The sequence below is a fragment of the Xenopus laevis genome, chromosome 2L, assembly GCF_017654675.1.
Source record: "Xenopus laevis strain J_2021 chromosome 2L, Xenopus_laevis_v10.1, whole genome shotgun sequence".
Taxonomy (NCBI): domain Eukaryota; kingdom Metazoa; phylum Chordata; class Amphibia; order Anura; family Pipidae; genus Xenopus; species Xenopus laevis.
The window spans coordinates 185,983,734-186,002,462 of NC_054373.1; the positions used below are offsets into that span (position 1 = coordinate 185,983,734).

Genomic DNA, 18,729 nt, shown 5'->3' on the forward strand with positions numbered 1-18,729 from the left:
CCAATTACCCTGCCTTTATGTATGTGGGAGCAAATGGCAGAAGTCACGTGGGGGGGGAATGAATGAGTGACAGGAGGGGATGAGTGAGTGACATGTCAGAGAGCTGTCAGTAACCTGTGGGCTCAGTTAGCGGATGAGATAAGGATTGAGTGTCAGTACCAGTGTGAGGCAGCAGGAGGCAGTAGTGAGTCAAGTCCCAGGCGGATATAAACAGCCGCTCTATACGAGGGACGTCATTGCTGCTGCTGATACAGCCGGAGCCTGTGATTGGCCACTAGCTGGCGCTGTTGCACTGCTGTCTATGGGCGGTGTGAGAAGCAACAGAGCGGCTCGTTGTTATCAATAAAGTCAGCGACCCGCGCTCCCTCGGCCGGAGCTTATTTGCTGTCAGTGTAAGTACAAGTCCCGTATAAGCAGAGCCGCGGGTGGGAGAGACAAGTGGTACAGACCATGTGGTACTTTTATCTCCGTTGTCCCGGGGGAGGGGCTAGAGGCGGTGCTGAGGCGGCTGATGTTCTCCTGTAATTCCCTCACTCGGACTCCAGGAGTCGCTGCTGAGCTGCCGGAGAAGCCTGTGATTATTAGTGGAGCATTAGGTGCCGCCCCCTCACGCCGATCACGCTCGCCCCTCCTCCCCTTTCATTTGCCAGACTCCGCCCTCCCTCCCGCCTGACCCATCCCCCTCCCCCCGGTGCGTCTCAGCTCAGTCTCCTCTAGTCGTTGCGATCGGCCCTACATGGAGCCCCCCGGAGTCCTGCGCTGCCCCTGATCCACAGCTGCGGCCCCCCTGCCTCTCTCACTGGATTCTATGGTCTCCTCCCCCCGCACCATGCAGCCCCCCCCGAGAAAGGTGAGACTTGGGGCATCAGTGGGGCCTAATGTTGGGGGGTCACAGGGGGGATCTCGGGTCTGTCTGTTCCCTGTGTGTCTCTCTGTGACTTCCCTTCATTATCTGTCTTGTCTGTCCATATGTACTGATTGTGTGTGTGTCTGTATATCTATGTGTGTGTCCTACATTTATATACAGCAACCCCTCTCTGTCTATTTATATATATATATATAGTGTCCACTTGTGTATCATATAGAGGTATCTGTGCCTGTGTGTCCATGTCCATTGGGATACATCAGTATATATTTATATCAGTATATACATCAGTATATACATCAGTATATACATCAGTATACATCAGTATATATTTATATCAGTATATAGATATCAGTATACATCAGTGTATATATCAATATATCAGTATACATATCAGTATATACATCAGTATATATCAGTATACTGTAGGTGTGTCTGTCCATATGTACGTCCGGGCCTTTCCCCTATGTATATCAATCTCTGCATTCACCTTCTTGCTTGTCGTGTAGATCAGCACGTGCCTAGTCTCACGTATATAAGTGCAAGCTTCTGTGCCCAGGTACCTACACCGTGTGTGTATATTTCTATCGTGTCTATTGACTCTGTGCTTATAGTCATTGATACACAAGCCTGTACCAGTGGTAATAAATCTGGGGCCCTCCGCCTGTTTATCAGGCACCATGCAGACGGCCATTGAAGAATGTTGGGGGGATTCTGGGGTTTGTAGTTCACAGCTTGTGGAATCCTGGCTACCGCTGTCTGGCTATCCACTAAATGGATTTATACAGGACAGACAGGTGCCTGATATGCATCACACAGTGCTGTGCGTAATATATATATTATACACAAAAGCCATGAATAGCTTGTAAATGATATCCTTATAAACGGTGAGTTCTGATGTCATCAGTTATAAACGGTGAGTAGTGATGTCATTTCTGTCACATGACTCACTGAAACTTGTGTATTATAATAAATAAAGTACCCCCAGTACAAATTACAAGTAAAATATGAGGATATTAGAAGTTACCTCTGAGTTTCATGACCTGTATAAAAACACTCAGCCTTCGGCCTTGTGTTTTTATATGGTCATGAAACTCCTCGGTGACTTATAATATCCTTATATTTTACAAGAGGGGGTACTTTATTCACTATATAATACTTAAAAACCGTGAATATCTTGTAAAATATATCCTTATAAACGGTGGCTAGTGATGTCATCAGTTATAAACGGTGAGTAGTGATGTCATTTTTGGCACATGACTCCTAAAACTTGTGTATTATAATAAATAAAGTACCCCCTGTTGGAAAATATGAGGATATTAGAAGTCACCTTGCAGTTCCATGACCTGTAGAAAAGCACTCAACCTTTTTATATGGTCATTGAACTCCATGATGACTTATAATATTCTTATAATTTACAATAGGGGGCACTTTATACTATTGTGTGTGTGTCACATATATATAGTGTGTGTGTGTGTGTGTGTGGTTGTCCCTTTGCTGCAGGGAGCCATGACTGTGTGCACCAGTATGGATCCATACAGTGATAACTGACAGTGCACGTTGGATGCTGCTGCTGTTGGGCCACAGTGTGGGCTTGTGACGTGCTGCTGACTCTGCACATCCAGTAATAATCATCATCATTGGTGCATTTCTACATCATTTGTCGTCCTGCTGCTTCACCTTCACCCCCTGCAGCCGCATCTTGATTGGGACATATAAAGGGCTCAGCGTGGGGGTCGCTGCCGGGCCAGTGATATGAGCGGTCTGGCTAGCACCCTCAGGCTGGTTATTTTACTAATTGGGATATTACATAAATGCTTATTAGCTGGCATGTAGCGATGCAGGGCCTTGGCTCGCTCTCCCGATTCCTGCTGCTGCATTTTAATTTTGCAGCCCACAGGTTACTAGAACTCCGGGAGGTTCACACACAGATTCCACTGATCCCTGATTGGTTCGCTCACTCGGGGTGCAGCTGGATGTGCCCAACACTGAACTGTGGGGCTTTGGCATTCATATATACCTAATCCGCTTCTATCCCTTTCTTGCTAGACTCATCTTATCTCCTGCCATATTTGCTGGTCATGTTTCCCCTTTTATGGATTTTAAAAGTTTACTGGTTTTGTTTTTGTTTTGCCTCAACCCGAGCTCATAGCTCTTTCTCGCTCCTCACTGAACCAAACCTGTCCTGCCTGCAAAGCTGTAAATGTCAACAAGCCTTTCCAGTAAAGGGTAACATTCCCCTCCACGTGTCCTCTGAGACAGCCCTAACCCCTGAGGGTATTACTAGAATCCCTGCCGTAAAGCAAGATGGCACTGCTGATAGAGTCCTGCAGCGATACCCGCGGGTTACCCGCAAAACCTGCGGTACCCTGCAGGTTGCGGGTATCGACATGGGTCGGCAGTTTTGAGGGTCACGGGTCAGGCCGCGGGTCTTCTCAATAGCGATTTTTACTCCTTTTTTTCTGATAATGCCTACTTCCGATGATGTCACTTCCGGTTTACAATGACAGCACTTCCTGATTCTTGATGGTCAGCCGGTCCGGGTTGCGGATAGGGGTACTTGCGGGTTGGATCGGGTAGCGGGTAAGATTGCGGGTCCCGGTTGCGGATTGCAGGTTGCGGTTCCAAAAAATGGACCCGCGCAGGACTCTAACTGTTATATTCTGCAGTGCTTTAAAGAGATCATGCATCATTCACATCAGTCCCTGACCCAGTCTAAGGACAATCTAAGGTCCCTGGGTGGATGCCTGGCATCGGTGTTACCCATATATGCTAGTTGTTGTTGTGCAAGAAGGTGCTAGGTGCCATAGGCTTAAGGTGCCTATTTTCTGTGGCCGCAGATATGTGCCGTGGCTAAGGTTGTGTGCCCGTCATTGCATGTGGCATTGGCTCAGACATGTACCAATAGGGAGTTGTGTCTGTCTTTCACATACAGTTAATACCGAGCCCTCCTATTGCTATAGTGCAAATAATATTATTATTGTTTAGTAAATCTGTTAATCTGTGCATGGTGCATATTTTCCCTTTAAAGGAATAAAGGTCCCAGTTTCCTGGAATTGACTCCCATTTATCTGTCAAGTGCCGGAGATTGGGGCGGGGGGGCTTGTGCTGCTCAAAACAGGGTCCCAGGGTTGTTTTGGATAGAGCCAGTTCTTTGGAGGTCATGGAGGATTTTGCAAGGAATACCTGTGCTTTATTCATTTACCTAGAGGAGATATTTGCTGTTGTCATTCAACGCTGCTCGTTAGCGACAGAGAGAGAATTTGTAGGCCGTGTCCTGGGTGATAATTGGGCCTCCTCTAGGTTCTATTGTACTGACAGACAATGTCCTCCATCCTAATCCTTCCCTCCCAGGAATGTACTGAGGTATTAAAGAACAGGGTACAAACAGCACCATGCGGCAGGTAATTAAATCCAGAATTCTCACTAATTACACACCTACTGTCAGCCAGGTACAACTGGAACTGGTGAAAGGTTACTGTATTCTGCGCTGCACATTTGTTATATATGTAGGGTGTGTATTCAGAGATATGTGCAGCCTCTGGGACAGAATAGCTAGAAGCTCAGCTGCCATAAAGCAGGACAGGACTGCTGCTTACAATGTGGATCAGATAGGATCTGTGCAGCCACTGGGACAGAATGTTCTGTTATACAGATAGCTAGAATCTCAGCTGCCATAAAGCAGGGCAGGACTGTTGCTTACAATGGGGATCAGATAGGATCTGTGCAGCCACTGGGACAGAATGCTCTGTTATACAGATAGCTAGAATCTCAGCTGCCATAAAGCAGGACAGGACTGCTGCTTACAATGGGGATCAGATAGGATCTGTGCAGCCACTGGGACAGAATGTTCTGTTATACAGATAGCTAGAATCTCAGCTGCCATAAAGCAGGACAGGACTGCTGCTTACAATGGGTCGCTGCCCTCCTGTCCACCTGGTAAACTTGCATCACATTGTGCATTGAACTTGGTGCACCCCCAGTTAATATAAAGTGCAAGTTTGTGCAAATGGCAGATGCTGGGAGTTGTGATAACTTGCATAGTGCCCTGTGCCAGTCGTGTGTGTGTTTGTGTGTGATGTAACACTGCTTGTTGATTGCTGTCACATTGTATAACCTGAATGGAATGTGCCCATAAACTTTTATGGAACTGGCAGTTATGGTGATTCCTAAAATAGGTGGGTGCTAACCCTTTCACTGCCAGACCCATTCCCACACTGAGCTAATTCTGCCAGTTGGGATAACAATTGTGATATCTGCCATGATTTCCAATAACCTCTCCTATTCTCACGTCGCTCTGGGAGATGAAGTTAAACCTTTGGTAAAGTCTAAGTAATATAATCTGTGTGGCAGCTCCTGCGAACTCCTGGTGGCATACAAACACTTGCGTTTACCCTGGTAGTATGATTAGAGATCCCTTGAAAGCTGTAGGCTGGGTGATTATTATAGGATTATTCCCTCTAGACGTGCGTGCGTCTGCGTTTAAATTGCCTTGGGCTTCCTGGAGCTGGAAGAATCAATTGTAATGTATGTCCGTTCTGTTAATCAGCTGCCTTCTGCTACATTGTTTTAGGGGTCCGGACCAGCTGTGCTGAGAATATATCTAATATATATATCTATCTATCTATCTCTATCTCTCTCTATCTCTCTCTATCTATCTCTCTCTATCTCTCTCTATCTATCTCCAGACAGTTTCTGCTTTCAGTTGTAACTTTCCATAAGCAGTGTTGTTAAAAACATGTTTTGGGTGGCGTGCTGTCATTGCCAGAATATAGGTACAAGTGTTAGGGAAAGCAGGAGAGGCCATATGGATTCACACCGTACACACTGGGAGTACATAAGATACACACACGTGTCACTTTGTGCTTGTCACTGTCTGTTTTATTTGTAGTATAACAAGATTTTCCAAATGCCTGAGTGTAGCTGAAAATGTGGCCTTTATTATTCTGACTGCACTAGACCAGTAAATAGTAGCAGCCAATCAGGTCTTTGTTATCATTATTCTGACTGCTCTAGACCAGGAAATAGTAGCAGCCAATCAGGTCTTTGTTATCATTATTCTGACTGCTCTAGACCAGGAAATAGTAGCAGCCAATCAGGTCTTTATCATTATTCTGACTGCTCTAGACCAGGAAATAGTAGCAGCCAATCAGGTTTTGTTATCATTATTCTGACTGCTCTAGACCAGGAAATAGTAGCAGCCAATCAGGTTTCGTTATCATTATTCTGACTGCTCTAGACCAGGAAATAGTAGCAGCCAATCAGGTTTTGTTATCATTATTCTGACTGCTCTAGACCAGGAAATAGTAGCAGCCAATCAGGTCTTTGTTATCATTATTCTGACTGCTCTAGACCAGGAAATAGTAGCAGCCAATTAGCTTTTTGCCTTTGTGACCAGTAAATAGTAGCAGCCAATCGGGTGTTTTCTATACTTATTCTGATTGCACTAGACCAGCAAATAGTAACAGCCAATCAGTTTTTTGCCTTTATGACCAGTAAATAGTAGCAGACAATAAGGTGTTTACTATAATTATTCTGACTGCACTAGACCAACAAATTGTAACAGCCAATCAGTTTTTTGCCTTTATTACTCTGGCTGCTCTAGACCAATAAATAGTGGCAGTCAATGAGCTGTTTGCTACTTTTTACTGGTCTAGTTTAGTCAGAATAATTCAAGTAAATGCCTAATTGGTTGCTACTATTTACTTGTCTAGCACACTAAGAATGATTAAAGCAAAGCAACCAATCAGGGGCTTGACTTTTTTATTCCATTTGCAATAGACCAGTAAGTAGTAGCAACCAAATGGGTGTTTGCCTTTATTAGTTCGACTGCGCTAGACCAATAAATAGCAGCAGCCAATTGGTGCTTTAATTATTCCGAACTGCACTAGACCAGCAAATAATAACAGCCAATCCGTTGTTTGCTTTAATTATATTTACTGTGCTAGAACAGTAAATAGTAGCAGCAAATTGGGTGTTTGCCTTTATTATTCCGACTGTGTTAAACCAATAAACCGTATCAACCAATCGAGTGTTTGCTTTTATTTATCTGGTGTATGTGCCAGTATAGAGCAAACTCCTTGCGCCCAGGTTCCTGAATTTTTGTTCTTTCTTGCGCTCCGAATGTTCCGCAAATACCTGCTCTGCACTAGCCTCTGCTCCTGCCTTGGAGCTGCCACAATTTGTTCTCATTCTCTTTCCCTGTGCGGTACCAGTTGGGATCTTATAGGGTAAGCTGGAACAGACTGGGATCCCCTTAATGGAGAGAAGAGGGGTGTATAGGCCATGGGGTTGATCTACCTGCATGTGAGAACTAGGAATACACCGAATCCAGGATTCGGTTCGGGATTTGGATTTGGACGGCCGAACCGAATCTGAATCCTAAATTGCATATGCAAATTAGGGGCGGGGAGAGAAACTGCGTGACTTTTTGTCACAAAACAAGGAAGTAAAAAAATTTTCGCCTTCCCATTAGGTTTCAGATTCGGTACGGTATTCGCCCAAATCTTTCGTGAAGGATTCGGGGGTTTGGCCGAATCCAAAATAGGGGATTCGGTGCATCCCTAGTGAGAACAGACTTTCTGCTCGTTGTGTCCCTCTTAAAGATATGGTTCACCTTTAGTTAACTTTTAGCTGGTTATAGAATGTCCAATTCTGAGCAACTTTTCAATTGGTCATTATTTATTTGATATTGTTTTTTTAAATTATTTGCTGCTTTCAAATGGGGTTCACTGACCCCATCTAAAAAACAAATGCTCTGTAAGGCTACAAATGTATTGTTATTGTTACTTTTTATTACTCCTCTTTCTATTCAGGCCTCTCCTATTCATATTCCAGTCTCTTATTCAAATCAATGCATGGTTGCTAGGATAATGTGGCACCTAGCAACCGGATTGCTGAAATTGCCAACTTAATGTGGCAGATTCAAACATTTTGCCTTTGTTCTTTAAGGCTGTTGTCACACAGGCCCCTCTTTGAAGCAGAACCGGGTCAGTAGTGGTATAAGTTACGGGGCCGTTTGACAGTGAGAAGGTTGGGCGGGAGCTACTGGCGAGGCCGTGCATTCCATAGAGAGGGTAGAGCCAAGGAGAGATTGTCTAAACGCCAATGCAAACGTATGCGGGTCAGGAGAGGTGAAGGTTATTATTGGAGTGCCCAGCTCATGCCTTCTCTGTACCATACACTCCTTTATATTATTTAGTATCACATAGGCGCTGCCATACAGCTTGATCTGACACAGGCTTTCTGCATAACTGCAACAAACTGTATAACTGCAACAATCTGTATGAGAGCCTGGGATGCTCTTGTCACTGCAGTGTTCTGTGTGTACTTTAACCCATTCCTGTACAGAGTGTCAAAAATAGACTAACACATAGTTGGGAAGAAAGTATAGTCTCCATTTAATAGTTCTGTTGCCTTCACAGCGCTGGTGGGGTCTTGGCCATGAAGGGCATTATTTTTCCACAATGTTGAGTATTTTTAACCCTTGCCGGAGATTCCTCTAGTTTTAGAACTGTGGCCCATGTGCAGATTTAGTTTAGATTTTCTTTTTTTTTTTTTCTTTTTTTTTTTTTTGTTTGGATAAATGCCATAAATCGACATTAAATGCAGACAAAAGTGATTTTTAGACTGCTTTAAGCCTCAGTTCCCTTGCCCTAAAAGCTCAGTATCCCTGCACTGGGGGGGGGGCAGCCATTGCTAGACATCTTGTGAGCACACACAAGGGATTATATATAATACACAAAAGCCATGAATATCTTGTAAATTATATCCTTATAAACAGTGAGTAGTGATGTCATTTCTGTCACATGACTCACTAAAACCTGTGTATTATAATAAATAAAGTACCCTCTTTTGTAAATTATAAGGATATTAGAAGTCACCTCGGAGTCCCATGACCTGTATAACTCGGTCTTCGGCCTCGTACTTTTATATGGTCATGAAATTCCACGGCAACTTATAATATCCTTATAATTTACAAAAGGGGGTACTTTAGTCAATATATATATATATATATATATATATAATATATATATATATATATATATATATATATATATATATATTGCACTTTTTTGTGCAAAAAAAACTTCTGTATTCGTTACATTATGTGTAAAACCGACGTTTCGGTCCCTTTTGGGACCTTTCTCAAGGTAATTGTACATATGCAATCATTGCTTTAAATAGTTACCTCCCAAATCACATGACTGCCTGTGCAAATTAACCCCTTGTATGGCTGCAATTGAGCAATAGGGTTTTTATATAATCATTAAAAATATTTTCCACATAAATGATTTAAAAGGGATTCTATTATATAAAGTGCTATGTGCTTGAATCCGTGATACAATTAAAACGACCTTAAAACCACTTAAGTCATACCTGTTAAATCACTTACATTGTGCTACATATTTTAGAGAGAAAGTATTGATTCTATTGTTGGAGGTATTTGAATTGTTATTATCTGTCAACTGCTGCAATATCAATTATATCACTAAAATGTATCAAAACGGGTTACATTGTTTAACTGACATTCATATAACTTCTACTATCTCTTATCCAAAAATGCATTGAGCTGGAGGGTAGAGTTCAGTCCTTTGGGAGCCACACAGCCAAGTTCAAATGTCCAAAATACCTCCTTTCGTAATAAGATTTGATCAACGTCCCCACCCCTACGTGGAGTCCTGACCATATCGATCGGCATACGTTTGAATGCAGAAATTGCACGTTTAGCTTTCAGCCAATGTTGGGCTATGGGTTGTTTCGATATGTCCTGCTTAAAGGAACAGTAACATCAAAAAATTTAAGTGTTTTAAAGCAATGAAAATATCATGTACTGTTGCCCTGCACTGGTTAAACTGATCTGTTTGCTTCAGAAACACTACTGTAGTTCATATAAACAAGCTGCTGTGTAGCAATGGCGGAAATTGAAAAATGGCTATATGGCACAGGTTAACTAATGGATAACAGATAACACCATTAGACAGAGATTATCTGCTATCTGCTGTATAACCTGAGCCTTTTCTCCTTTGAATGGCTGCCCCCATGGCTACACAGCAGCTTATTTATATAAACTATAGTAGTACTTATCTGTTATCTACTGTGTATCCTGTGCTTGAATGGCTGCCCCCATGGCTACACAGCAGCTTGTTTATATAAACTATAGTAGTACTTATCTGTTATCTACTGTGTATCCTGTGCTTGAATGGCTGCCCCCATTGCTACACAGCAGCTCTTTAATATAAACTATAGTAGTACTTATCTCTTATCTACTGTGTATCCTGTGCTTGAATGGCTGCCCCCATTGCTACACAGCAGCTTATTTATATAAACTATAGTAGTACTCATCTGTTATCTACTGTGTATCCTGTGCTTGAATGGCTGCCCCCATTGCTACTTTGTAATTTCGAAAAACGGTCCGCACACACCAATATTGCAGTCGGGGATTGTGCCCCTTTTATTAATGCCACCAACAATCAACGTTTCGGGGGGACACAGCCTCCCTTCTTCAGGATAAATTCACAAAGTGCACAGTGCTATATTTTTATACCCTTAGCTCCTCCCATCTCATCTGTGTAACATCTCATTAGTGTCATTTATGTGATTAACCCATTCAGTTCATTTAAGTCCAATATATCAGTGTAAATCATGTTTTAAATAATGTTATAATTAAACATATATTTCTTCAGTAAATGGAAAGCATTTCTTTCAATTAATAAAAAACATTTTTTACTCACTGCCCCTGGTTGCGTTTTACTTTAGCTTTAATATTTGGAAAATCTTAACACCTCTCGTGTGTAATTGGGCTATCATGATACTTCATCTGTGAAGGAAAAGGGTGATTGTATAAATTATTAAATAGTGTATAAATATCTAAAAACCTACAAAACCACATATATTACAGAAAACATGTCAGATTAAAATCTTCATTGAGGCCTTTAGGCGAAAGTGTTTTCAGACGCCAGATCCAATAGGCTTCTCTCCTCAATAATGATTTTTTAAAATCAACACCTGCATTTTTATAAATAACTTCTAAAACTTGCCATCTTATTTGGGAGACATTATGTTTCACATTATAAAAGTGTCTAGCCAGTAGGGTTTCTCTTTTATACTTCTCTTTACTTTTTTTATCTTTAGGATCGGTTCCCTCATCTGGTTTGTAATTTCTAATCACGCTTTTATGCTCGTTTAGACGTGTTTTAACCGCTCTTGAAGTTTGGCCCACATACCCAAGACCACATGGGCATTTTAACAAGTAGACTACCCCTTCCGTATTACATGTTGCCATATGTTTTAATTGAATTCCATATCCTTGACTCGGATGGGTACATTTGTCACCTTTAATTATGCCACTACAGTGGCCACAATCGTGACACGGAAGGGTACCCCTCTTGTTAAACATCACACCCTTAACTTTCTTTAAAAAGTTACACAGCAGCTTATTTATATAAACTATAGTAGTGTTTCTTAAGCAAACAGCAGTTTTACCAGTGCAGGGCAACACTGCATTATATTTTCATTACTTTAAAACACTTTTATTTTTTGACGTTACTGTTCCTTTAACCTTATAATTTGTATCCAATGCTGCCCGTATTGTCCATCTATGCATACTAATTCTATCTCTCAATTGTCTCTTCGTTTTCCCGCAGTATAATAGCGCACACGGGCATTTAATAAGATATAGCACATTTTGTGATCGACATGTCAATCTGTGCCTGATCTTATACGCTTTCCCGCTATGTGGATGGAAAAATTGGTCCCCCAATATGAGTGTATTGCACATGACACAATTATTGCACTTGAACACTCCTGGCTTCATTTCCCCCCTCCTGTTGTGTGTGTGTGTATTTACTCACAGGATTTCTCTCAAATTCCTGTTCCGTTTATAGCCAAAACAACGTTTTTTTTTTATTTACCATTCTTGATAAGTCTGGATCGGTGCTGATCAAAGGCCAATGCTGTAAAAGAGATTTTTTTAATGAATGCAGAACATGGACCATATGTATTTATATAAAACAAATCATCCCGGTCCGTCTCGTGGGTCTCCGTTTTATCTTGCAATAAGTTAACTCTGTCCAAATGCAGTGCCCACTCCTTTGCTTCCATAATGAGCTCTTTGAGGTATCCCCTATCCAGAAATCGTTTGTCATTGCCTCCAATTCCTTTTCCCTTTCTTCTGGATCACTCGTTATCCTTATCACCCGGATCATTTGTGATGTGGGAAGCGAATGTACCAAATGTCTGGGGTGACTACTATTAAAATGGAGCAATGTATTCGTATCCGTTAATTTCTGGTGGATGTTGGTCTGTATTTTCCTATTGATCTCATCCTTGTAAACAGTGACATCCAGATAATTAATTGTCACCCTGTTGTAACTCACTGTTAGTTTAACGGCGGATAATGCCGCATTCAAATCATTTGTAAATACTTCAAGATCCTCTGGGGTGCCATACCATATAAAGAATAGATAGTCAATATAGCGCCTGCAACGACGTGCACCCATTTACCTATATATATATATATATAAATTCTATCCTTATAAATGCTGCTTAGTGATGTCACATGTTACTGAAACTTATATATTCTAATAAATAAAGTTCCCCCTGTTGCAAAATATGAGGATATTAGAAGTCACCCTGGAGTATAAAAACACTAGCCCTTTGGGAGTTTATGGGACCCCTCCATTTTACAAGAGGGGCACTTTAGTCACTATATATATATACACACACACACACACACACACACACACACACACACACACACACACACGCATCTACACACACACGCATCTACACACACACACACACACACACACACGCATCTACACACACACACGTTAATCTTTTACTAAATGAGTCTGTAGTTGTCACTGACTGGCCGGGTTCAGTTCAAGCTGGAGACACACAGGGCTGAAGGGACAGACCTTTGCCTCTGTTGCTAAATTCTCTGCATAAAAGGCCTTTGGACAGGATGACATCACGTTACATCTGCAACTGGTTGGAGTTATTTGTGCCCTTTTAATGCGCCGGGGGGAGGTACAGTGATGATGTCACGTGCAAGTGTCGCCATTATCACCGTTCACTCCGAGTGAGGTCACACGTGTGCAAACTGGTTGGGTAACTCTGCATTCCTTATCGGCAATGCATAAAGACTCCGCTGTGCTCTCATGAGAGGGAAATCTATATATTGAGATGTGGCCCCTTATGAAGCAGTGATAGTCTCACCACAATTGTTGGCAGTGGGAGTTTCATACACTGGTTTTGGGCAACTGTTGCGGGCTGCCTGCCAGTGTGTGTGACGTTGGGCTACCAGTTTAATTATACCCCTTGCTTGTGTTTCACTTGTTTACACCGCTTGTGGTTCCCTTGTTTACACCGCTTGTGGTTCCCTTGTTTACACCGCTTGTGGTTCCCTTGTTTACACCGCTTGTGGTTCCCTTGTTTACACCGCTTGTGGTTCCCTTGTTTACACCACTTGTGGTTCCCTTGTTTACACCGCTTGTGGTTCCCTTGTTTACACCGCTTGTGTTTCACGTGTTTACACCGCTTGTGTTTCACGTGTTTACACCGCTTGTGTTTCACGTGTTTACATCGCTTGTGTTTCACGTGTTTACATCGCTTGGAATTCACGTGTTTACATCACTTGTTTCACTTGTTTACACCTCTTGTGGTTCACTTGTTTACACCAGCTGTGGTTGATTTGTTTACACTGATTGTGTTTCACTTGTTTCACTTGTTTACACCGTTGTGTTTCACTTGTTTACACCACTTGTGGTTGATTTGTTTACACCACTGTGTTTCACTTGTTTACACCACTTGTGGTTGATTTGTTTACACCACTTGTGTTTCACTTGTTTACACTGCTTGTGTTTCACTTGTTTACACCGCTTGTGTTTCACTTACTTACACCACTTGTGGTTTACTTGTTTACACCACATGCGTTTCACTTGTTTACATCGCTTGAGGTTCACTTGTTTACACCATAGCTGTAAGGCATGACTTTGTTGCAGGGCTCTCAAGAGACTTGGGAACTGGACCCAAAACTACAAGCAAATTTCCAGTACACAATTCATTAAAACATTCTCAGTTGCAACTGAAAGTTGGATGGAGTATCTGCTGCTTTCTGTTCTCTGGTTCTGACTCTTGAAACGTTGTAAGAGAAATTAATTCAACTCCACATCTGCTGATCAGCTACATTTTGCTTCTTTAAGCATAAGCAGCAGTGCAGAGAAATTAAACAGCCAGACATACTGCATTCAATAGCTATTACATTTACAAATAACCATTAAAAATGTACATTGGAAAGATGCTTAGAGAATAATATTGTCTTTCTTTATGCAGAATACAGTTTTTGTTGGCTTTCCCCTTTAAGTCACTAATGGATATATGTATGCTGACTGCACACCTGATTTTATATGTTGAATATTCAGTTATTTGGGGAATGTGCCAGACTGTGCTAAGAAAAGGAGGGAGCGAAATTCAAAATTAGCTTAATTTTCTCTGAATACTAATGTTTTAACTCAGGGTAACCACGTGCAGGGAATGGTATAGTGCATAGTGCACTGGGAATGGTATAATCCAGAGTGTGTGGCACATGTTAGGGTGCAGGGATGGTAGAGTGCAGGGAATAGTAGGATGCAGGACATGCAGGGAATGGTTGGGTGCAGGGCATGTAGGGAATCGTAGAATGCATGGCATGCAGGAAAAGGTAGGGTGCAGGACATGCGGGAATGGTTGGGTGCAGGGCATGTAGGGAATGGTAGGTGCAAGGCTTGCAGGGAATGGTAGGATGCAGGGAATGGTAGGGTGCAGGGAATGGTAGGGTGCAGGACATGCAGGGAATGGTTGGGTGCAGGGCATGTAGGGAATGGTAGGTGCAGGGAATGGTAGGCTGCATGGAATGGTAGGCTGCAGGGAATGGTAGGCTGCAGGGAATGGTAGGCTGCAGGGAATGGTAGGCTGCAGGGAATGGTAGGCTGCAGGGAATGGTAGGCTGCAGGGAATGGTAGGTTGCAGGGAATGGTAGGTTGCAGGGAATGGTAGGGTGCAGGACATGCAGGAAATGGTAGGGTGCAGGACATGCAGGGAATGGTTGGGTGCAGGGCATGTAGGGAATCGTAGAATGCATGGCATGCAGGAAAAGGTAGGGTGTAGGACATGCAGGGAATGGTTGGGTGCAGGGCATGTAGGGAATGGTAGGTGCAAGGCGTGCAGGGAATGGTAGGATGCAGGGAATGGTAGGGTGCAGGACATGCAGGGAATGGTAGGGTGCAGGACATGCAGGGAATGGTAGGGTGCAGGACATGCAGGGAATGGTAGGCTGCAGGGAATGGTAGGCTGCAGGGAATGGTAGGCTGCAGGGAATGGTAGGCTGCAGGGAATGGTAGGCTGCAGGACATGCAGGGAATGGTAGGGTGCAGGGCATGCAGGGAATGGTTGGGTGCAGGGCATGCAGGGAATGGTTGGGTGCAGGGCATGGTAGGATGCATGGCATGCAGGGAATGGTATGGTGCATGGTGTGCAGGGAATGGTAGGGTGCAGAGCATGCAGGGAATGGTAGGGTGCAGGGCATGCAGGCAATGGTAGGGTGCAGGGAATGGTAGGGTGCAGGGCATGGTAGGATGCATGGCATGCATGGAATGGTAGGGTGCAAGCAATGGTAAAGTGCAGGCGATGGTAGGGTGCAGGGCATGCAGGGAATGGTAGGGTACAGGGAATTGTAGGGTACATGGGATGATAATTAAATGTTATGGTAAATTATTACAAAATATTCAGTGGTTCTAACACTATTTGTCCATGTAATTGCTGTTGAAAGCAGTGTTTGTCTGGCTGTTTTATTTCTATGCACTTCTGGTTCTGTGTCCTGACATAATGTAGCAGAATGAATCTGATGAAAGACCTGGAGCAGAACCTTTTCTCCCAGCGCTGAGTGATCAGGGGAAAGTGTGGCTGGTGTTGCCAGAGCAATTAGACTTTTTGCTGTTGCCATTTAGCCGCGGGCTACAGTGGAAGGGAAGGTGCTACAAGCTGTTTGTTGTAAGAACAGGTTTGTGACTGGCTGATGGCAGAACTCCTGGAGTGCGGGTGCCGCATTATGTAAGTGACTTACCAAGGAGTGGCTGCCGGCCAAGAATGCAGGGCTTGACTCAGGTCACAGGCAAGTGCACTTATAGCTTAGCCCACAACCTTCCTCCTGTAAATTTGTATTTATTTGTGTAGATGGAAGCTGCCATATTGCATCCTGGCAAGTCGCTGTTTATACCAAATTAAAAAGAGATATTTGGAAACTATTTAGGTGGCATTGATGAAGTGGAAATTGTCTGTGTGCTAGAGACCTGCTTGGGTCCAGTTGGCTTATACCAGCAAGTACTTGCTACCTGATCTGTGACTGTTTTACCCACAACCCATCTGGCTGCCTGTGCTAAATGCCATTATAAACATGCAGTGATGCCATTGCCCAAAATTTCCACTGGGGGGTCTGGGGTGCAGGAAAGACTTTCTGCCAGACCCCCCCCCCCCCCCCTATAAAAATTATCTTCCATGGCACCAACCTCAATAGTGTATATATTATTGCTATAGGTATGGCAGCCGTTACCTGGAAACCCATTACCCCGAAATCTCCAAATTACAGATAGGCCATTTCCCATAGACTCCATTTTAATAAAATAATTCAGATTTTTAAAAATGATTTCCTTTTTCTCTGTCATAATAAAACAATACATTGTACAGGGTTTTCCAGATAACGGATCTTTCTGTAATTTGGATCTTCATACCTTAAGTCTACTAGAAAATCATATAAACATGAAATAAACCCAACAGGCTGGTTTTGCTTCCAATAAGGATTAATTATATCTTAGTTGGGATCAAGTACAAGCGACTGTTTTATTATAACACTGAAAAAAGGAAACATTTATAAAAATTTGGATAAAATGGAGTCTATGGGAGATGGTCTTTCCGTAATTTGGAGCTTTCTGTTTACATGATTATTTTATTAGACTTCAGATATAGAGATCCAAAATACGGAAAGATCCACAATCTGTAAAACCACAGGTCCCAAGCATTCTGGATAACCGGTCCCATACCTGTAGTATGTATGTGTATAATTTAAATAAAGGAAACAGGGAGAGATTTATGCTGGGAGTTGTATGCCTGAGCGTGTGCTATCCTGTTCCTATCCGATCATAGCAGCATTCCATATCCCATTCCATGTGTAGCCGGCTGCTATGTCCTGCTTTATGCAAATATCCAGATTTGGACCCCACAATTCCTCTTAAAGGAGAAGGAAAGCTACGGAGGCATTTTATTGCCAATAGATTAGCTGCAATAGTACAAGCTAGAATGCTATATTTATTCTGTAGAATGTTTTACCATACCTGAGAAAATAGCTCTAGAAACTCTCTGTTTGTTTAGAATAGGAGCTGCAGTATTAATGTGGTGTGACATCACTTCCTGCCTGAGTCTCTCCCTGCTCTGGGCTCAGATTACAGTAGAGAAGGGAGGGGGGGGAAGAGGAACAAACTGAGCATGCTCTTGCCCAGGGCAATGAGATTTAAGCTGAAGGCAGGAAGTCTGATACAGAAGCCCATGTGTACACAATAGAAGGAAAGAAATGTGCTGTTTCTTTTGACAGAGGATTCAGAGCAGCATTACTTTGGGGGTTTACTGGTATATTTAGATGGACCTTTCTGATAAGGCTTACTTAGTTTTAACCTTTCCTTCTCCTTTAAACCAGTGATAGGAACGGGCATTTCTGCCCAAATCACGGCACAGAACTGGCAGTGCAGGGAATGGTGGGGTGCAGGGAATGGTGGGGTGCAGGGAATGGTTGGGTGCAGGGCATGCAGAACTGGCCACCTGTTATCCAGCAGTTCAGTCATTATTAAAGGAGTGGTTCACATTTAAGTTCACATTTAGTATGTTAGAATGGCTAATTCTTGGCAACTTTTCAATAGGCCTTCCTTTTTTCATTTTTATACTTTCTGAATGATTTGCCTCCTGCTTTTGACTCTTTCCAGCTTTCAAATGGTGGTCACTGACCCCATCTTAAAAAAAAAAAACAAAAAACAAAAAAAAACGAATGCTCTGTAAGGCTACAAATGTATTTTTATTGCTGCTTTTTATTACTCATCGTTCTATTCGGTCCCACTCCGGTTCAAATTCAAATCAATGCATGGTTGCTAGGGGAATTTGGACCCCAGCAACTAGACTGCTGAAATTACCAACTGGAGAGCTGCTGAATAAAAATCTAAATAACTTAAAAACCACAAATAATAAAACATGAAAATTAATTGCAAAATGTCTCAGAATAATTAATTGCAAAATGTCTCAGAATATCCCTCTCTACATCATACTAACAGTTAATTTAAAGGCGAACACCCTCTTTAATGACTAGACTTTGTGCCCTTTCCTATATTGTAAACAATTAAACCTTTTTTTTTCTGACATTTCAGGTGAAAGTGACCCAAGAACTGAAGAACATTCACTGTGAGCAGATGACAAAACTGCAAGCCAAGCACCAGGTGGAATGCGATTTGCTGGAAGATATGAGGTAAGGAAACTATTCCCAGGGCGCCCGACAGAATTCCCGGCCGTTCCATTCCTCCTCCTCCTCCTCTTGTTTTTTTGGAAGAACAGTTGGTTTCTGAAAGTTCCGGGAACTGACAATGGAATTTCCTCTTGGCTCCGGCCTTTCAGAGATGTCACACAGATGGAGCTGCTTTTACTTACTCTGTCCAAACAGGGAGCCAATCATTGTACAGTATGTGCCGGCCCTGATGGATCCGGTGCACTTGTTTAGCTGCCTATAAAGCACAATGTAGTAGCTGAGTTTGAATAAAGACTCGCATGTTTGGTTTTTTTTTCAAAAC

General features: G+C 42.7%; 1 protein-coding gene across 5 annotated transcripts in view; it reads left to right on the top strand.

The window, feature by feature from the left end:
* The first annotated feature begins 238 nt into the window (after positions 1 to 238).
* LOC108708818 (F-BAR and double SH3 domains protein 2) overlaps positions 239 to 18,729 on the top strand; it is a 105,140-nt gene continuing 86,649 nt past the window's right edge. For 2 of the 5 annotated variants that reach the window (XM_018247877.2, XM_018247878.2), the window contains exons 1-2: positions 661 to 850; positions 18,313 to 18,410. In XM_018247877.2, coding sequence (XP_018103366.1) covers positions 809 to 850; positions 18,313 to 18,410 — 140 coding nt within the window. In that variant the 5' untranslated portion in view covers positions 661 to 808. Of the gene's footprint in view, positions 393 to 648; positions 851 to 18,312; positions 18,411 to 18,729 lie in introns of those variants that run through there. The other 3 variants (XM_041582832.1, XM_041582830.1, XM_041582831.1) reach the window with 3 other exon arrangements.